The 22,245-nt window shown below is 38.5% G+C and overlaps 2 protein-coding genes across 2 annotated transcripts in view; both read right to left on the reverse strand.

The window, feature by feature from the left end:
- Positions 1-977: 977 nt before the first annotated feature.
- Positions 978-4,642, reverse strand: LOC140225274 (uncharacterized). The gene is made up of 3 exons (XM_072303555.1): positions 4,337-4,642; positions 2,657-3,170; positions 978-990 (listed from the first exon to the last, which is right to left on the reverse strand). Exons 1-3 carry the CDS (start codon positions 4,608-4,610, stop codon positions 978-980), a joined length of 801 nt encoding a protein of 266 aa, XP_072159656.1. The 5' UTR covers positions 4,611-4,642.
- A 7,457-nt stretch (positions 4,643-12,099) lies between these two features.
- The window catches only part of LOC109044388 (uncharacterized), a 132,260-nt gene continuing 122,114 nt past the window's right edge, over positions 12,100-22,245 (reverse strand). Inside the window, exons 7-8 of the mRNA XM_019062092.2 lie at positions 17,736-17,893; positions 12,100-16,391 (exon numbers count right to left, since the gene is read on the reverse strand). Coding sequence (XP_018917637.2) covers positions 16,233-16,391; positions 17,736-17,893 — 317 coding nt within the window. The 3' untranslated portion in view covers positions 12,100-16,232. The remainder of the gene's footprint in view (positions 16,392-17,735; positions 17,894-22,245) is intronic.

Below are 22,245 nucleotides of genomic sequence, written 5' to 3' on the forward strand. Positions count from 1 at the left end.
GCTAGTAAAATCGAGTGTCTTTCGTCAATCTGAAATCATTAAGAATATTGATGAATAGGAAATAGACTAAACTTTTACATGTGTTGCAAACGTTCATGTCCATAAAATAAACAAGAAACAATTAGGAAATTCTGTGACAATGTATGGCCATTGTTCATCAATCATTCATGCATCTAGTTAGTTAGTTCCATACTAAAGTGTGCAATAAGAGAAAGAAGCTACTATCTCCGACCCATCCATAAAATCGTATTTTCGCTCCGGAAAACTAATGAAAAATCAGTTGTTTCTAAAATGAGCCTTCCTTGTAATAAGATAGTACTTCTTTATTGTACTATTTGGTCCAGTTTATTTAAACACCTACTAAAGTGTTAGATAGAGCGCATGCAGAAAAGTACTAGTGTTAGAGAAGTTGTATCACTCGAATGTTACCAAGGCTGCCAAGTCTTTCAAAATTTTGAAGAAGTCTAAATATAGAAATGTCAGTTTAAATGTTACGAAATCATAAACAATCAAGAAATTTGCTCCAAGCCCTTAATTTCTTAGTCGTAATGCCATTTGTAAACGGCTGCAATTGCACTTATATTTTGCATCAACAAAAATCAAATTTTTCACCTATTGTGTCACATTAAAATCATTTTGATGTCTACAATCCATAATAAGTCAGAGGAACGTAACAAACATTTTGGTCCAACAGATCTCGTGTAACGATACGTCGCAATACGAACAATTGAAAAACTTTTAACGCCGAAGGTTCAAAAGGTTTTATATAGCTGGTATCTATAATGAATTTTAATTTTCAAAAAGTCATATTATTGTATAAAAGTTACACGATGTCCTTACCGAGGCTGAGGCAACGGCAAGATTAGCCAAAATTATTTGAAAAAACATGACACCAAAAAACAAGAATGGAGTCATTATAGCTTTAGCTCTCCTCAGCAACCTGTAAAAAGTTCAGATGAACATATTTACGAATATCCTCATTTTAACAATCTGAACACAAAAAGAACAATGAATGATCACTAATAAGTGAAAGAACGGAAAATTTGTGATGATTAATCAACTTGTATACTTTTCATGAAAAATATTTAAATTATTTAGATGCATAATTCAAAGACAAAAGAAAATTGGGGAAAAAGTCTGAGGAAAATGTTTAAGAGAATGAATAAATGATAAAATTTTCTATTTCACGTAGCGAATAGGTTAAACGTTCAGTCGTTCCAAATTTTTCGATGTATATGTATACTTTACTGGTGCTACTCTCGGTACCTCTCACCTTTTTCAAAGTTATGTGAAATTCATAATCATTCTTGCAATGCCACTTGAATTTAAAAAAAACGTTTTAAAATCTTACTTAACATCATTTTGTAAGTTAACTATATTTTTGGTATCTCTACTTTTGTTTCCCACTTCAAAGTAGTCTAGGCATAATACTATTCTAACACCCTGTTGGTTACAAAATTTGGAAATTATTTTTGTGTTCAAAACCAACCAGCTTAATTTTTGTGATAACACTCAAAGATACGGAAGGAAGGAGGTTTTCCCGAATATTCTTCTTCAAAGAAGGAGAACTCAACACAAAAGTTTGGTTAATACAAGAGCTATAGACAAAATAAAAAAAAAACCCTGGCCTTTGATTGACTTTCGGTTGACAATTTCAAAGGATATCAGCTTGTTTTTTTGAAGAAATTTGCTAAAAAAAAAAAACGAATGGCGAATACCAACTTCGCAATCGTAGGAATGCATTCTCCCAGTCTCCCCATCGTTTTCTGCGCTAAATTCACCGCAAAGTATATAAAAATCAGCACAAAATTTGTGTTGGTTTGTGTTTTACTTCCTATATTTACAAAAAGTAACACAAGTACACGGCAATTTTTATCAGTGTGCACGGTTAAAAATTGCCGTGTTCAGTGTTTTTCTGTGTTACTTTTCTTAATGTCAGATAAACGCAAAGGACTTGGTTGCTCAACACAATTTTATGTTAAATCGACCCACACCGTAGGTAACACAAGATTCTTCGGATTCAGAAAATAAATTGCTAACGAGAAAAGACGACTATTTTGTCGTCTTTCGGGGATACAAGAGACGGCTACTTTAATTAGTCGGGTTAAGAGAAAAACCAAACACGCAATTTGGCCTGGAACGGCGCGATGCGGAAAGTAATGATGAGGACTTGAGATGAAAAGGAGAAGCCCTCGGCGCGGCGGTCAGCATGTAACACATATTAGCGCCTACAAGACTGCATGAATACCTCACGCATTGCGTCAGACATAGCAGCAGCGGCGGCAGCGGTCGACGTGAAACGCATGGCGCCTACAAGACTGCATGAATACTTCATGCATTGCGCCAAAGAACACTAATCGACGGTGTAAGTCGGCAATCACATAACTCGGTTTGCGACGTCGCAGACTTCCTGTCATACTTTATTTCTTAAGCGGAAGACTACTCAACGGCAATTCTTTAAAACTGCCGTGATTTTTTTTCTCTGTGCGAAGAAAATTCTGCTTAAACTTCAAGGAATGATGTCCATTTGTTCTTCTTTAAAAAAAATAATATGGGGGTGCCGCGAAGATTTTCAGACACCGCAAACGAGATATGTGATTGCGGACCTACGCCGTCGAAATATGTATTTTTATGAGTGTTATAGTACAAGACGAACCTAAGAATCATTTGATGATGCACAATGCAATCCCTCAAATCAACCTGGTCCTCCATGTCCTCTCCACCAGCATCCCTAACTCCATCGATCTTCCTTTTCGAATCGAACCCCGACAATATCAACCTCCCTGCGGAGTCCCGAGCCATGGGCAAGGACTCCTTGAGGATCTCTATCTGTCCCTGGAGAAGTGTGCACATCGCGGGTGGAAAAGCGAAGCCCAGTGCCACCATGCAGGCGCAGAAGAGTCCGTGCATGAACTGGAGGGCGAGTATGATCCAGAACTCCCGGTGCGGGTCTAGACCGTAGAAGAGCCACGGGAAAGCAAATCGGGGCGACTTCCCGGTGGATTCGATGAGGAAGAGGTGGTCGTAGAGGGTCATGCCGAACCAGAGGACCACGCTTGCTTCCAAGGCCGACAGGACGGTGAGCACGATTAGTGATGAGTGTGTTTCGCTTCGGTCGTAGCGCTCCGATGTGATCTTCGGGGAGTATTTCATCGCTAAGGCCACAGTTCCTGTCCGATCAGAGAGTTTTGGTTAGTTTCGTGAGTTTAACTCAGAGACGAAGATAGATCCTCCACTCGCCTCTTGGCGATAGGTGGAAGCTTTTACTTTTGGGGATTCAACACTTCTTAATGGTCAGTTTCAAGGGAGTAACAGTCACCGTCCTTTTTTCTCCTGTTTACCTACTTATTATATACAGTCTTTCTGCATCAAAAGAAAAAAATATAAATTGAAAAAGGAATTCTGGCCGTGGAAGTCGCACTTACGGGCTATGTAGACATACCGTCCGCGTACCGGGCTCAAGGCCGATAGTTCCGGGCGTAGCATCCGGAGCGCAGTTGAAGCTACGTCTCCAGATTTTGACCTGTTCTACGTCCTGAGGTTTGTGCAGAACCGTTGCCTGAATTTTGGCAACGGTTGCGAACCAAATCTCATGAAAATGTGTACTTTCCTGTACTTTTATGCCCTGAATTCATGAATGATCCAAGAAAAATTGAAATCGCAATGGAGATGTTGCATGTGTGAGGAATTTGGGATTGGACAGTTGATCCTTATGTAAAAGTTCGCGAGAAACACGATGGTGCTACTGGTTTTCTCTTAAATCAACTCCCAAACTCAAAAAAAGCTCTTAAGTTGAGGTCAAAATGGAGGGGATATCCCATGCTACCCTGAGAGTCCACATCTACATCAAGACAAACTCTCCATGCAAAGATAGGGAGCAAATACATTGACAGGGCTACCACTTTATCTAGGGACTCTAAGACTGAAAACACGGCGACCTTTCTAATATGTTTGCTCCCTATCTTTGCATGGAGAGTTTGTCTTGATGTAGACGTGGACTCTCAGCGTAGGGTGGAATATCCCCTCCATTGTGGCCTCAACTTGAGAGCTTTTTTGGGCTTGAGAGTTAATTTCAGAGAAAACCAAGGGCACCATCGTGTTTCTCGCGAACTTTTACAATAGAATCAACTGTCAAATCGCAAATTCCTCACACATGCAACATCTCCATTTTAAAAGGGGGTTTGGGCGTGTTTTGGCTCCTGCAGTCCGGCCGTTTAACCCTGGATCATCCTGTATAGCCCGTAAGTACTTTTTTTTTTTTAGCGTTTGTGTTGAAAAAGTGAGTCTGTGATCTAAGGGTTGAGGCAATCCTCGTGATGTACCCATAGACTCTTACGTTTGAGCTCGGTGTCGAATTCCCGGAGTCGTTTGGCGTTGACAGCAAAGAGGACTGTGAAAGAGGCGACGAAGAAAAAACCGATGACTTGAGCGATAGCGGTGAAGCCTGAACCGTATTCTTCGATGGAGAATCGATCGTTGATTCCTCGGGCCTGCTCGAGCGCCGAAACCGAGACCAAGACGCACGCGGCGATCCCGTACGAGCGGTAGGCGAGCTTTTTGGCGCGGCCCCAGTGGGGCACTGCCAGCCAGCCGATCAGTCGGAGGATCATGAAGATCAGGTCGATGGTGTTGGTCCTTCGCTGGAATTTCTGAAGAAATGATGGATTCGAATGAGGAGGGTACGAATTCGATTGAAAATAAAAACCTGCGGGCTGATTATTGAAATTGATAGACAAAGCGATAGGCAAAGAAGTCATAGTGATTATGGAGCGATCCTTTTGATTGAAATAGTTGGTTCTGTTGGACTAAGGGGGTAAATGATGGACTAACTATATAGGGGTCCCTCGTGGGTTTCCGTTAGTCTATTATTTATACCTTATTTGTCTATTGCAACCACCCGCTTCCACCAATAGGATCCCTCCATATCCGTTTTGCCTTTTTTTTCGATAGCTTTGTCTGTCAATTTCAACAATCTGAATCGATTGATGTAAACCGGTCGTCATGGTGAAAATGCAGAAATGCGTATCTCGCTTTGCGGCGTTTTAGACCTCCTGTCATACTTTATTTTCTACATGAAATAACACTACTGAACGTCATTTGTTGGGAATTTCAGTGATATTTCTTCTTTTTATTAAGAATATTACGTGAAAACTTCAAGGCATGATGCTGGTTCGGCCTTTTGAAGAATATACTTAATAGAAGCGGAGATTTCAAAACACCGCAACCAAGATGCACACTTTTGCAGTTTCGCCGTCGAAATGGAGGTATTTGTGCTGAAAGGAACCATAGACGGGTGGATAAAAGGAGTGTGCTCGTTAGGTAAGGGCCGTGAGAATAAATCGGAACTGTAAAGCGCCACTGACGTCACTGTCAACGACGGGGGACCTACGCGGGGACAGGAACGTTCTTCCAATCATGAGCCCTATCCACAACGCTCTTGTTACATGCACATGGCTCATGAGTTAGCGTATTTTGGCGCTCAGTTCCTTTAATGTAAAGATAATGTAATATCCCACTTTTCCATTCTGCCAAAAGAAACGACACCCACTTTTACATTGTTTCTTATGTAGCTTCCACGAGCACATACATCTTTCCCACCCGTCTTCATTTTCTTTTAGCATAAATACGCTCAAGTAGCTCAATTTGCATACCAGAATATTGAAGGCGATTCCGAAAGTCGTCTAACAATCAAGATCTCCGACCAGAAGAGCTCTAAACTTTCAATAACTTTCAGCAGTTTCAGCTTTGAAAAGTGCGATACGATTAGATATTACGGAAAAATCAGTAAAATTAAACATGAACTGCGCAGTCATATTCTTGTAAAAATTGAATTGCTAAAGTCAACTTTGCAATCTTGGAATGAAGTTACGTTCCTTTGTCTCGGACACAATGTTTTTTGAAGCATACCCATTTAGATAGATACACAATAATTATTACACTCGCATATTTTAAAAAATGAATAAATTGAAATTTTACCATCATCCTGTTCTGAGGAGTTAGCGAAAGTTCAAAAATGCATCACAACTTCACCGATTAAAAATGCGTAAATTAAAAGGAACAAAAATGAGAAAATATACGGATTCTCGAAGGGTGCACCAAAAAAACGCTTACAGATACCACCAGCAGTAACTCGTCATTTCCTTCTAGGACTAATCAATAGTATTTAATTCCACTCATTTCAGTAAAGTTTCAAAAGTTGCTTCGGTGATATTTACCGCTGCTAAGTTTGCCTTTAATTTCATAATCACTGTTCACTTTCAAAATGTATCGCAATTGAAACTTAGCTCTCACGCGAAGATCACATTTCCCTCTCTCAAAGACCGGCAGATGTCATTATCACCCTCATAAGTTGCCGTCGCGTGAAATACTTTGGCCTGTAGTCCAGCGTTTAAAGATCAATTAATTAACCCGTCGTACCCTGCACTTGCAAAAGTAAAGAGTTGAGGTGTAATTACCCGTGCACCGTAGCGCGTAAGTTTTAGAACTCGGGATCGCCGTGAATTCATTAGCTGAATGCCAGCTTTTCATCACTGCTTTGTTAGTTGCATACCTCGCAGGCGGTATTTCTGATCGTGCTATGTGTGAAGTGCATTCAAGATTTCTAGCTGCATTTTCTTTATTTCTGTCTCTCTCTATGCTAAAGCCTCGCTTTAAAATAAAATTATTTTACTACTACTACTCTCTTTCTTTTTTCTTTCTTTCTTTAATTTATTAATTTATTTATTTTTTTTTAGGAATAAGGAGTCTGCTCGTAAATTTTTTAACACAATTCTTCACACCTTCCTTCTCTTAAATTCTATTGAATTCTACTATTTTTCTTCATAAGTAGAAGGCAAAGGGATGCCTACATCCCGGACATTATTACCGTAACCGCATCCGCCGGTTCTTCTTCTTGCTTGCCAGCAACCAAGTTGCAGTGTGATAGGCGTAGCAGTGACGAGGCGCGAATGGTTGATCATCGATATTCTTCCATTAGAAGCTACGGTAAAGAATCGATTCTTACGAAGTTCGTTGCGAATATCCTGGTTATCGATATTTTTCTATGGGTTTAAATGGAAGATGAACCAATGGTATTAGTCGAATAATAAAAGTTGATTTAGGTAGTACTTGCAAAGAAAATCACAACTAATACTGTCTGATTTTAGGGGCTTTTGTCACTCGGATATAACTCTACATTGTTAATGAATATGGTTCCCCATTTTTGAACCACCCACCCCCCCCCCCCCATTAACTTTTATAAGACCTTGAATCAAAAGAACGAATCAATGCCAGTGCGGGGGCAGTGGGTGCAAGGCACAATGTTACAAGAGTATATATAATTGTATCTCCTAAAAATGAAGGGGTTTTATCACAGTTTAGAAACTGGCCATAATGATACCGCTTCCGCTTATTTGATCTTTCCTCTTTTTCTCCTCATGGCTTTAGTACATTTTTGAAATAAATAATGATGAACTTTCGTCGCACTACCAATTTACCAAACTTCACATACAGTTGATCCAATAGATGCACGGTGAACTCAATCGAAAAGTGTGATAGTGACTACTAGATTTCTTGAGGAGCAATTGTAACGAAACACTCTGGTATTCATTGGCAATTTTTTTTCCATTCAGGCAGATCTATTTCTTTCAAATGCATAAATTATACCTCTTTTTTCTTCAAGTGAAGAATTTACTTCAAATATGTGTTTTATCTGTAATAGAAGTAGACTTTATTACATGTAAATCACTTGCATGTTCTAATCAAAAGGAGACAAACTTTGAAATAACCAAATACATTTTGCATTTTCGTTCCTAATTTATTTTAGTTACGTGCAATGTAATTAGCTGGCACCTTCCATCAGAATGGCTGATTATACATCGTCATAATTATTCGCAATTTTTTATGGTCTCGACTTTTATTAGGAAATGAACGAGTCAAGACTGTTTTGCATTTGACTAGTCGTCACTACAATTACTGTGTGCACCGATGAAAATATTTGTGATATTGGGTAACTTTTGAGTATAATAGGAAGTGAAGCACAAACCAGCACACATTTCTAATTGATTCGGTAAAGCTTGCTGTGAATTTAGCGCAGAAAACAATTGAGAGACTGGGATAAAACGTTCCTCCGATTGCGACTTTGGTATTCACCGCTCACCTTTTACGAAAGTTCTTTGAGAAAACTAGGTGGCACTTCTTTTGAAATTCTCAACCAAAGGCAAAGGATATTCGGATTGCATTTTGCAAAAAGGAACCACTAGCATTGCAATGTTGCTAAGATTGTGCAACTTCTTTTGTCTTGGAGGAAAAACCCGAGTATCCATTAATAGTTTCTATTTTACTCGCTAAAAACTGTAAATTTAAGACAAAAATTACCATCTAAATTTCATAGTTTTTCACGATTTCCGCAATTTTATTGCAAAAGATGAAGTTGCACAATCTTAGCATCGTTGCAATGCTAGTGGTTCCTTTTTGCAAAATGCAATCCATTTTGTGTTTTACTTCCCGTTTTAACCGAACTTTTTTAATTAAATTTTTCTCTGTGTACTGGTCCATAGATCATATTCAATACATCAAACACGTGAGATTATATCGATATCGATTGGTTTAACATGTAAATACATCCTTAAAAGTCAATTTAGAAATCTGAGAGAACGGGTCTTTTGTGATTGATTTTCTATTCTTTCGAGTACCAAATGGCAATGGAAAGTGAAAGTGTTAGAAATTATCTCATTTTCAGCTTTTCCAACTTTAAAACTAGGTTATTATAACGGCATATTAGTTTGCCTTCAATTTTTGGTGTAGGCAACACGAGCTCCCGCCAAAAAGTTTCCCACCAAATCGGCCGTCATCTTAGAAAGGCTACAAAATTTTAAAAATCTGATGCCAAATTCGTATTTTCTTGCTTAAAAACCTCGGAAAACAGGTTTTGGTCAAATTCATGGGTTAAACACACGTAAAACCATTAAATTTGAGATATGTATCAGCCATAGGAGTCGAATCACCTGTAGTTAATTAAAAGAGTACCTTCTTTTAGAGATACCTGCGGCTCAGGGCCTGATTAAGGGGGTGGCCACATGGGCCGCGGTCCATGGCGGCAAATCTTGGGGGCGGCAAATTTTGCAATTTTTTTTAAAAGTAGGTATAAAAAAATCGGATTTAGAAAAAAAAAATTACAAACGAGAAAAGGCTACAAAATCTCTCATTTCCTGAGAGTATAGTAATTTCTAATTTTGTCTTCTTTCAGTGATACAAGAGACTGCACCTTTAATTAGTCGAGTTAAGAGAGAAACCAAACACACAATTTGGCCTGGAATGGCGCGACTTAGGGAGAAATGATGACGAGGACTTGAGTTGAAAAGGACACTGAAAAAAGAGTTTGATGCGCAGAACGAGAATCTAGTGCGGCGTACCAGAATTTTTTAGTTATAAACTGACGTCACGTACTGGTTTATGCCGCGCACCAAACAAGTTTGGTAAGCGGCACGATTCATCTCGTTTACACCATCATCCACGGCAAATCATTCCGAGCTGTTACAAAAATGGCCGTTGCGTTGAGGTATCAACTACAAAGGTTTCGGACCCTTTTTCGGGTGCGTCAATTTAAAAGTCCCCGCTTTAATTTAAATGATTATTCTATTTTCCCGCTTCTTGGGTTGATAGTGCTGCTATCTTTAATAATTGATGTTTTTGCTATGAACAGTAAGTAAGGCAGGTTGTTGTTGGTCTGGATTGTTATCAGTGTCTTCGTCATCAAAACATGCCAATATTCTTTCTTGTATCTCTTTGACTTTAAACATTTAATTCTAATTTCACCCTATCTCATGTTTACTCTAGTATTCAACAGTTTGTTACATTACTTTTCCTAACATCGTGTCTTATGTGTGGAAAACCGCGATCGTACCAAACCGAAGTTCCGGCCATTACCAAGTTCATATCACTCAGATCCCTCACAATACATAATATCGGTAGTTTTTAGCATGTTTATTCGTTAAATATAATTACAATCAAGGATATATTTATCTTGAACATGTTCGAACCTAATTGGTTTTGTGATGCCGTGAAGTTTTGAAGCTACTCTAGCTCCTAAGTGCACTTGCCCACAATGTCGACCGAGACCTTAATCTCTTTGATTGTTTGTTTTCAAAGTAAGATTACTTTGTGCTTTTTCCATTTCCTAGTTGTCTAGAAGTTTTCATTTTATAATCTTTTCAAACGAAATTGTACTTCGCTTTTCCCTTGTCCACCTCTGAGAATGTTAAATACCAGGGCAAGATGTTGATGGATGCATGATACGCTAGATTGCCTGGGTACCATGATTTACTTGATAATTTTCCTATTTCATCTAAAACTCTCTTATACCCATGAAAATTCAATGTTTTGTGCTTAGAACTACAGAGAGATACATCAATGCACCAAAATATGTGCTCAACCGGAGAAATTCTTTAAACGCTTTTCTTCTATGATTTGGGATTTCCTGAGCGACTGCGCTAAACAGTTTCAAGGCTAATAAGGATACTTATTCCTCTCTCTATTAATCGTTAATTTGTAAATAGAAACTGTCGGTCTTGGCTTTAGATTGAATGATGAAAAATACCACCCTTACTCACCATCTTGTGCCCCTGAGTAACATTTTACATGGTTACCTGATCAATATTCATTACCTACTTTAACGCTCCAAGTAATCGCTTACAACCAGCTTCTATTCTGTACCCTGTGATTTTTGTGATTTCCTATTACTCGAAAGTTCTTGATCAATGATTGCTAAATGGCTAGTGTAAAACATCAGGTTGACAGCTTTTCTCTTGTGAGTTAGAGTTAGCATTACTCAAAATCAGTGTTTCTTATGTTTTCCTTATTCATCCTTCATATCCACCGTGCTCATGAACATAGGTTTTTTTAAACCATTACCTTTCTTGAAATCTGATTCTTAAAGTAAATGTGTCAGTCTACTGGACATTTTACTAAAAAATCAGTTCACAGAAATTATCATCGTTATGGATCTACCTACATTGAAATTCTTTGTACCCAACTGCTGTCAGATCTTACTACTGGATTTTTCAAATTGTGAAGCCTGAAGGTGAGTATCTGCTATTAAGCATCTTAAACTGTATCTTTTCTTCAAAAATGTGACATATATTCTATTAGCCAAAGTGTAAAATCACGTATCTCCATTATGAAATGAGATCCGAGAATGTTAGTATTTGTTCCGCCTGGCTGATTGAGATTCATAAACATTCCGCGAGGCGCAGCACCGCGCAGCGCTGTACCAAACGAGTTTCGTGGCGCGCGCCATTCGAATTGGTGGCCGCCACTAGGCAGCTCCGTACAGCACCTCAAACGGGTACCTACCACACCAGTTTCGTATAGCGCGTTATATCATTTTTTTCAGTGGAGAAGCCCTCGGCGCGGCAATCGGCATGTAACACATATTAGCGCCTACAAGACTGCACGAGTACTCCACGTATTGCACCAAACACAGTGCGATTATAGTGATCAGCGTGAAACGGATAGTGCCTACAAGAATGCATGAATACTTCATGCATTGCGCCAAATACAGCGCAGTCAGCGTGAAACGCATAGCGCCTACAAGACTGCGTGAATACTTCACGCATTGCGCCAAACGCGGTGCGGTCGGCGCGCGCGGCAGCGGAAGTTAAAATCATTAAACCAAATTTTGTGTTTGTCCTTTCATAATTTTTTCGTTCATTTCTTATGAATGGAAGGCCTTGTCCACTTGAAATAGGTTTACGAAACTTGACTTTTGCGCAAAGTTCCGTGAACTTTTGCTAGTAGTGTTGACAGGGCTTTCCTAAAAAATGTGTTCAACACGAGTAAACGCGTCTTATGCACTCCTCCCCCGCTGGCACGTTCACTTGATGGTTTTTATTGATGTTTCAAAACGAATGAGAAGGGGGCGGCAAAATACAGGCGGCCCATGGGCGGCAAGTAGGAAAATCCGGCCCTGCCTGCGGTCGATACTATTTTTTTACCACAGTAAACTTTACAGTCATTGCTGCATTTCAGAGCTGAATAATTATGACTGACATATTTTGTCACGGAATAAGAAGGAAAAGAAGGAGATGGAGTTGGAAATATATCAGTGATAAAGAAACAAACTGCTCTTTTGCCCACGGACATTTTATTTCATCTATGTACAGATTACAAAAAATTCACTTTTTATACAATTTGCAGCAATATGCGCAATAATAGTTCTTAAAGTACGCTTTATAAATATCATAAATAAAGTTTTTGGAACTAGGCAATGTAAAAAATAAATTATTCATTAATATTCGCAATTTTTCAATACCTTAAAGAAGGCATGATTAGTGAACATTATGAGTGGTTTAAATGTAAGTTTTTCACCGAGAAAAAATAAATTATGTGATTTGAATGCGACGCAAAAATTTCGATCAACTTGGATTTTGTTAGTTCTTGTGTTAAACATAGTTCAGTTCTACTTACGAAGTAACGGAAAACACGACTAGGAATTTACGTATGTACATGAGTGCAAATATGAGTACTTAACTACAGGAATCTTTAGAAAAATACAAAATAAAGGCGCATGCTGAGTACGGGCATTTTGCACAGAATTTGTTAATGTCTCGTAAATTCTCAAATTATCGAGAATTATTCAAATCTTACTGGTAACTATACTTTATTTCTTTTCCTAATATTTTAGATATTTAAAGAGAAACTTAAAATAGACTTTTTTTCCTTTTTTGATGTAGGAACACATATAACATACGTTTACTACCTAAAATGGGAAAATGATTTCTTTTCATAGTCAGTGAATCGGTGGAGGTAGAGATAAGAGAGGCAAAAGTAAAGACAAACATTTATAAAATGATTATTCACGTCCAAAGTTATTATACTTACGGCAATTGAATTGTTTTGCATCTATCAGGGCAACTATAATTACATGAATATAAAGTTTAATATTTAGCCATGTACGTAATGTATGTTGTTAGCCATTTATGCTTACGAATATGAAACTTTATTAATTACACAACCGGAGTTCATAGCAATCTGGCTAAAAATTGAATTTAATATTCATATTCCTGAATTTAACAAATGAAAGAACTTTATAGCTCTCTTTGAGTTCATGTAATGATGAAATGTTGAAAATGGTTTTTTTTCAATTCTCCGGATATTCATGAAAAATATGAATGGATCAGTGTCCTCTACCGCAGAAAAATTGATTACTTTAATCGAAAAGAACTTCCATCGAAAATTTCCTGAGAGTGAATTCAAGTTTGTTGCAAACAAATTCTAGTCATGTTCAAAAAGAATGAAAATCTGTCGACTTGTCCAATAAAGAGTTCTTCTCGAAGCTTACTAGGATTTCCTATCAGAAAATACTTAGTGAAGGTTTCTTCCGATTTTAATACTAATTTTTCTGGTGGCAGTTTTTGGACTCTCTTTAACTTCCCTCTACCTAAACTCCTCCGATTTAATGGATTATTGAAAGCTTAGGTTTTCCGTTTTTCTATACTTCCTCTTGAGGTATGGGTGGGATTACATCTCTAACTGCTTCAATTTTATATTCAAAATTGATGGACGGACGGCTATTTACATACTAAATGGTTAGGTAATCTTTGGTAAGACTTTCAACTTCCCTCATTTTCGAACCGAAGTGAAAGGTGTTCCTACGAGAGTCGCAAATCTACCGTGTCGCTTAAAATTATTTATTTTCAGTCATCATTCATAATCGTTCTGGTCATGCACAGAGTTACCCAACAATCTACTATTAGTGGAATATATTGGCATTTAATTCGCAGAAATCAGCAATCGTAATGATTTGTTTCGGACTAAAAAAAACGATGACGTTAAGCACATAAAAACTTGCATATGATCAATCTTCACCCGTGGATGATAAATATTTTTCTGTAACAATAAATTGGAGAACGCCAAAAAAGTAGCTAATGACAATTTCACAAACATCCCAATGAAATTTGACTTTAGAAAAAAAGGGTCATGAGAGGCGGCAATACACACCACACAATCTCCTTTTCTCAAGTCCGCTGCAATTGCAACAAAGTTCAAATTGAGCATCTGTTAAAACAGGATTAGGAAAAGCAATTCGCCAGGCTACACGTTGGTTCTAAAACCAACATTGAGAATGAATCTGCTCGCTTTAATGATGTCCAATTGGACTCTATTTTGCAATTAGGAATTATAAATTCTATCTCAGTTCAGAAACAACGAATGTACACCATTAGTTTTCCAACGCACATAAGTGTTTTTTACGGATGAGCCAGAAATTATAGTTCCTAATTGCAAAATGAAGCCCAATTGATAATTGCATGATTGAAGGTCAAGTGCGGGCAGTATTTTTGCACACCGCTGTCCGAGCTCAACAAGAATTACACTAACTTTTGAGTGCTTTCTTTTGAAGTACATGTTTCTCTCATTCGTTTCTTGATGTGGGTATTCTCATTTTAAAATCTTAAATTAATGGCGGTAACTATAAGTAAACCCACATAAGGAAAAGAGCATACAAACAAAGCATTCACTGTTCTAAACACTGTAACCAAATTGTTCATTCAAAAAATCAAAAAATGATCTGCTAATTTCCCTCGTATTCTTGAAAATGTCAAAATCAATAGGATCCGGCACTAAGATGGTTCAAAGGGGAACATTCGATTCTTAAATGATTAGTTCAAACCTAAAATTCAATGCCAAAAATTCCAAAAATGTAGCTGTAACCGTGCATGACCAGGGGAAGATGTTATTGATATCACAGGCTACAAAAAGTACTTAATTAAAATCTTTGAATTCAAAGAGTGCGTATTTACAGAATGACTCGTTCAGTCGAACGAGTTTTGGCCATAGAGTAATATGGAGTCTAACGACTTGCCATTCTCTGGTTTTATATATAGATACAATACATGCGCATCACACATTTCTGGCAAACTGAGGGGGCTTGACATAAAAAAAATGCAAAGAAACTAAAATAAAAAAATCAATTGCAAAAACGCTTAAGTTTCAAATCTGAAAGGAAACTTTAAAATTGCAAATAATGGTTTCTCTCCAGACCAAAGAGAGGGGTCCAAAATTGAAATTTTGCGGCTCTCAGCTGACGAAGAAGCATTTAAAATTTCAATTAAGAACTAGTCTAGAGTGCTAGCTTGAGTTAAAGAAGTTTGAAAACGACACAAGTTTATGCCTAAGAAAATTATTTCCGTTGATTTTAATTCTGCTCACTTCGGTCATCCTGAATTTTTTGTGAACTATTTAAAAATACTACTAGACGGCAAAAAATTTCGCACAAAATTAGCAACTTCTTTTAATAAGCGAAAAAATTATTTGATTTTTCGTAATGCCTCTCCTCTGGACGAAAATAAAAACCAACTTACAACCAGAAAACCTGATGCAAATTAAGTTTCCTGGTTTTTTGGGCGTGATCAATAGCCAGGGATTAGTCCTTACGTTTGAGAGCATTGGGTTTTTCTTCAATTTTACCATAAACCGCTTGAACGCTAATGGCATGTTTCTTTGAGTTCATGCTTTCCATTTATTTTATTTAATTTTACACGTGAGTTTTCATTTTGAGTATTTCATGGTACCCCTTCAAATAAAATTTTCAACGTGAATAACTCCACTGAAGATCTATAATACTAAAATCAAAAATCCATTTGCCACATTCGTATTGAGAAGCAATTATGAGCAGAGAGTTCTGATACTGTCCGGTTTCAGGCAAAGGCATGGTGGGTTTCCTGATGTTGATGCCTAGATGTAAGTCGAAAGGCAAAATGACCTCCTGATTAAACGCCTTCAATTCTCCGTGTAGGCAAGTAGCATAGTAGATAAGCACGAATAGTTGCTCGCACCAAATTGTCCATCATTTAAGATTGACTATTGCTCAAACAGCGTGAGACATTAAAATGAAAGTGTGATTTTCTCAGAATTCGGTTTCGCAAAAGTTTCTATGTTGGTTGATAGCGCTGAAAGAACCCAAAGAGTATCAGAAGTCTCTATCACTGATCCTGAATTCTATTATTTTCGTCGCGAAAGGGAATCAAAATAATGAGCTCCGACCGAATCGTTGGTCCAAAATACACCAACGATTTGGTCGAAGCTCATTATTTTGGCACCAATTCGTGACGTCGAACCCCGATCGAAGACTCGTCGTTCATCTAAACTACTTGGCAGCATTATTCTTTGAAATTTACACGGGAGATGACGTCGGTTCGTGACGTCAACTCGCGATGACGCATGGTGGTGTTGGGGCGTGGACGTGAGGGGGTCACTCACGAGTTGATGATGTATGAGATCCAGTCGACGGTTTGCGCCACCCTGTGGTAGATTCCTGGCTGCCCGCGCTGCGCGCACGAATACCCGGCTGAAACGATGCCTATCAGGTACCATCTCCCTGTTCGCTCCATCATTAACGGGCCTCCGGAGTCACCCTGAAACCAAAAAAAAAAAAAAATGAATCAATGCATTACATACAATAATTTCAACCCTTATTTGAACCGCGTTTAGCATCAAGGAACCAAGCCACATCAGCTACTGAACGGAGAAAAAAACATCGTGAATGGGACCCGACTTTGCGGTCATATGGATCTCTGAAGTTTTCTGATCACGCATCCGAAAATTTGAGGTCGAATTGCCGAAGTTCGGGTCAGACATCGAGGCACTGCTTCGGTTTGTACCGGAGTAATTCAGATGTGTGACCCGAACCCTTCGGTATAAATCGAAGTACTTCAAATATCTGACCTGAACTTCGGCAGCTGGACCTCAAGTTTTTAGACACGTGATCCGAAAACTTCAGAGATCCATATGACCTCAACTTCAGGTCCCACGCAAGAAGTTTTTTTCTCCGTGTGCTTAATTCAACCAGGGAATTCAATTTTTTACAAGAGAACGTTTGTGCGGATTCCCTCGAAAATTTTAAGGAATTAATATGCAAAAAAATTCACTGAAATCTGCACAATAATCCGCAGAATCGTTTTCATGTAAACAATGTAAAGCGCCAAATTAAATATGACTACAGTTGATGTGACTTGGTTCCTTTCTGAATAACCCGGTCTATTTGTAGCAAGTTTTTTGGCCACTACGCGGTGTGACCCCAGATGGCGCTTCGCGCCCTTTAAGAGCTCTATCGGTAGGCCCCTGTGCGTTAATTTAAATTGTGCGGGTTCATTACGGACTATCTCCTTTTGATAGCTGCAAAAATCATGAAAATCTTTAAAACGAACCGTGATATAAAATAAATATTAAGGGAATCAGAGAGCTTATATATGTAGTAATGATGATTAAGTATTCAACCTGAGTTCATCGGTAAAGTTCGAAATTCACTCTCAACTTCCCAATCTGCCTGAAAAAATTGTGCAATTTTTTTTGCACAATTTTCTGCCTTCTCACCTTAAAAAAACACAACCTAACCTAAACTTCCACATGGGTATGAACCCATCTTAAAGTCTGTTTGTTTTTTAAATCATGGATTGAATTTTGTTATATTTTGTACTTTGAACAACGGCAAATTGTCATGAGATCTTTCATGCATCCATTTTTTAAAGTTTTACGGCAAAAGTACTCTCGAGGCTCAACGATTTTATGATAATGTGCCAACTGTCACGAAGAATTCATTATAGTGTAAACTGCATAAATTCCTTTAATCAATTAATACGAATCTCTGATTATAGCATTGCGAATATCCGCTCATGCCTAATTTGTTTATACAGAGCCATCCAATAGTTGCCTGTCAGTGTTCTGTCAGTGCAATAATTCACTTCAAACCTTAAACGTACCTGACATGAGTCTTTTGTGCCACCTCGGTATCCGGCGCACATCATTTCGTCGTAGATAACCACGTTGATCCCATTCGACTTATGCCACCTTTCACATTGCCGATTGTCTATTATGGGCACGTCTACAGCTTGCAGCGTTTTTGGCCTCAGTCTCGAACCTGTAATTCAATACAATTCGACGTCAAAATCCAAGTTGCGTGTGAGAGTAAGCCACCAGCTGGCTGATTGTTGCAATTGATAGACAAAGCTATAAACAAAGAAGGCAAAAGGGATATGAAGGGATCCTATTGGTGAAAGCGGGTGGTTGCAATGGACAAAGGAGGTAGGTAAGAGACTAATCCACGACAGACCCTTTAATTAATCCATCATTTATCCCCTTAGTCTATAAGAACCACTAATTTCAATACCACCAATCGGATCGCTCCATACTCCTTATGTCTTCTTTGTCCATCGCTTTGTCTATCAATTTCCACAATCAGCCCGCAGGTGAGGTTTAATCCTTCAGGCCGGGATGCACCTGCGAGGTACAAGTGCGTGTTGAAAACCCTGGTAAAAATTTGCGATAATAGCTGCGTTTCAAAATACCATAGGAATTCTTATAGCCGGCTAAAGAAGGCTACAGAAAATAGCTGTCTAATGCGGAGAAAATCATACGGCCGGGCTATACGAAGCGATAAAAAATTATGCAGCCGGGCTATAGTTTCTATCGCCGGGCTTTACACTATATCGCCTGGCTGTTGCTTTTTCGCCATCGATTATAAAAGGCTAAGTATATGAAATTGTGTAGAAATTCGTGTGCTTTGGAAATCATTCAGTTTGATACGGAACCACCTGAATATTTACAAAACACACATTATATTTTCCTTTAATACATATTTTTTTCATCAATTAAAATGAGAATAATCCATACAGGATGTGCAAACATTTCAAAATCATGAGTTGAACACTTGAACTGAACAACGCTGACTCCGTCAGATTAAATATTAGAGCCTAACACAAAACGGAGCGGCGACGCACTGGCGCCTACAAACCTAACAGGGATACTTCACGCATTGCGCAACGCGTGAAGTATCCCGTTGGGTTTGTAGGCGCCAATGCGCGTTTCGCGCTGGCTGCTCGCCTGCCACGGCGCTTAAAGCAACTATTTCACACCAGAGGTATTGCACAGTATCATACGAAACTGAAGGCGCTCTAATATATTAGTAATGACAGGCATCCATCAAAAGTACGGTGCTTTCCTCGCAAAATAAATCAAGATACTACGGCCCAAAAAGAGAGCAGTATTCCAAAAACTCACTAAGTCCTAGCATCCGTAAATAGTAACGTTTAGGATACATACTTTATCGCCTGGCTGTTGCTTAATAGCCATCGGCTATAAAAGGCTATAAGAAATTGTGTAGCCGGCTATAGAAGCTATTGGAAATCTTACAGCCGGCTGTAGGTCTATGGTATTTTGGAACACACATTCTACTGCCAATTTTTACCAGGGAAAGGAACACCAAAAGGCAAGGAAGATTTCGATAGCTCGACGTCGAACGATCGAAATTCTTGTTTCCTATTGGTGTTTCACTTTCAACAAGCGCTTGTAACTCGCACGTGTATCTGTCGCTTTAAGTGGACGTGTTTCTGCTGGACGGAACTCCAGACGAGTGTCAAAGATGGGGTGTGCTCTAAAGAGTTGCATAAGAAATAATGTAAAAAGGGGCGTGATTCCCTTTGGAGAAACGGATAAACAGGATTTTACATTCTGTCAAATGGAACTATGTGCCAACAAAATGCGGCACTCATAAGCCGTAAGTCAAGTAAGTCTAAGCAAGTCTAATTATTATCTGCACATGCTGTACCCAGTTATATTTGAATTTGGCCTCAGCATTTTCTACGATTCCAAAGAAGTTCTCAAGGCGACACGCGGAAACATATTTGATTCAAGCAATCAAGTAATAAATTTTTTTCAAGAGAATGAAAAACGAATCAAGTAAAAAAGGGGACCTAAACTTATGTCCTGAAAAGCAGGCAGTGATGTCAGTGAGTCAGTTGTTCGGTCAGTTTTTTTGCCAAAAAGTCAAAAATCCAAAACTAGAATAAAATACGATAAGCAGAATCAAATCACATCAACATAGATATTCCAGGTACAAGATGAAGCATTTAAACGTGTTCGGGTCCAAAAACGAAATCGAAAAAACATCAACAGCAAAAGTCACACGTGGAGTTTTGACGGAGGCTCTTTCTCCAATTAAGCCAGCATCAGCATCAGATGAGTCAGCAAATTCGGAATTGCTTCCTAAACCGTAAGCGTGCATTAGTTGGTTGGTCCGTAACAGTGATTTGGGTTTGCGGCTCAATCAGTCAATGTTGTTTCCTTCCGCTATCGTGCGGTAATCAGTTAAATCGTTCAGTCAGCTGATTCGCTCTTCGTCCGCCGTTAGTAAGTCAACCATGTATTCCTTCTTCCATCCAGATGATGTTTGTCCCATACTTTACCTCTGTAGAATACACCAATAGACAAGGTCCAAATTCAAGTATTCGGATGCATGCTCACTGATAGTAAAAATTCACGCAGAACGCGGTTTGGGCATCAAAAATTTCTGAAATCAACTTGTACCTAAGATCTTAACGTTTCCAGTTTATGCACTGAAAAAAAAATATCGGTGTTTTTGCTAAGAAGAGGGTAAAATTACCAAGAATTCAGGGTTCTATTTGATCCCAGTTTTTTCTTGGTAAAATTACCATTTATGGAATTGGTAATTTCACCGAGAAATCACTTTCTCGGTAATTTTACTGGACCTTGGTAAAAACGCCAAAATTTTTTATCGACTGTGGTAGAATAACCGAGATAAAATGGCAAAGTTACCGGGAATTGATTACCAATAAAAGTGGTATTCTTACCTGAAAGAAACAGTAAAAATACCAGTTTTTTGGGAAGCTTACCAGTCTGTCTTTGTAAAATTACCAATAATTGGTAAAAAAGTGAGATGATAAAGGTACCAACGGACCTTGGTAAAAACGCCGAGAATTTTTTTTCAGTGTATCGGTAAGGAGAATGGGTTAGTTGCGCTTGTCACAGAATCGTGGAATAATGCCTGATTCTTATACTTGGATTAGCTAAAAATAATAAGATTTGTCCGAGCAGCAATTTTCTACGTTCAATATTAACCGAGATATCGCACTTAGAAAAGTCGGGTTTTTGACGGTGTCCACCGCGGTAGTGACACCCTTTGCTCTCTTCCACCTTGCTTTCATCCGAGTTTTACGTTGAGTAGCTGGTGCAAAATGTGCGTCACACAGACTGATGAATGCAACGTGGAAGAAACCAAAGGTGTCACTACAGCGGTGGATGCTGTCAAAACCACGAGATTTCTAAGGGCGATATCTCACTTAATATTGAACGTAGAAATTTGCTGTTTTGACAGATCTTTTAATGTTTAGCTAATCTGCAAGAATCAGGCATCAAAACACGATTCTGTGACCAGCGCAACTGACCCATTTTGAATGACTCGCTCACAAGAAAGACAATATAGTCCACTCTTGAATTAAATCGCGCATTAAAGCGATTTTGGCAGGTTTCTCAATCGAACAATGTCCTTTCCACGCCTTGTGTTGTTTAAAGTGTTAACAACGTGCAGCAGCTGAGCTGAAGTACTGAGATGGAGGGCGACATATTTTGAGCATTGCTGCAGAGACTGTTGAGGTAACATTTAGTGCACAGTTTGACTCACGTAGACAAGAGCGGGTGGTTTGAATTTACGAATCAAAAAACGTTTAATACCTCTGTTGGGAGTAATTTCAGTATTTTCGTTGCGCGAATCATGTTTTACGTGGAATTTTGGTCGGGAAACATGTACCATAATACTTAATTCGCACCCTGTCTGCACCTCGTCTGAGGGTCCCTTGTTCATGATTTAAAGCAGGAAGCTCTGAAAAGTATATTTCTTTTTTCTAATAAGCCGAGCATTTTTGGATAATTGCAAAACTTTTAATTTAATCACACATATTTTTTGTGAAATTTTGTGGAAAGAGAGGGGAAGGGGGTAAAATACAAAACAAGATAGGCAGTTGCGTTTGCTATCTTGTACGAATTTCAGGATGGAATTTGCTGGCTGAAAGATTGTTTAATTGGCTGCATTCCGAACTGAGACGATGTCCAAGTGCGTGAGTTAAAGTAAAGTATGTTTATGTAACAAAATATGTCAATTAAGCTAATCTTGAAGGAAATTGGATTGTTGAGTAAACCTTTGTTGATCTTAGGAGCATGGAACTTTGATTGAATAGCATTTTCAAACATTGAAACTAACTTTAACAACAAGAACAAGAGGCAGGATCGTGATCCTGAGGTAACACTCTTGCAGCATAAACTAAATCTATTCTGAATCTCTGTTAATGTATTTTTTGCCGCTGAATAAAGAAAATTGCCTTGGTTTTTCTCATGCATGAAAAGATTGATGCTTATTCGATTAAATGCTTTGGCATGATTAAAAGAATTGGCGACAGGTGGCAGCTTATACTTTCGGGG

The sequence above is a fragment of the Bemisia tabaci genome, chromosome 8, assembly GCF_918797505.1.
Source record: "Bemisia tabaci chromosome 8, PGI_BMITA_v3".
In the NCBI taxonomy this organism is placed as follows: domain Eukaryota; kingdom Metazoa; phylum Arthropoda; class Insecta; order Hemiptera; family Aleyrodidae; genus Bemisia; species Bemisia tabaci.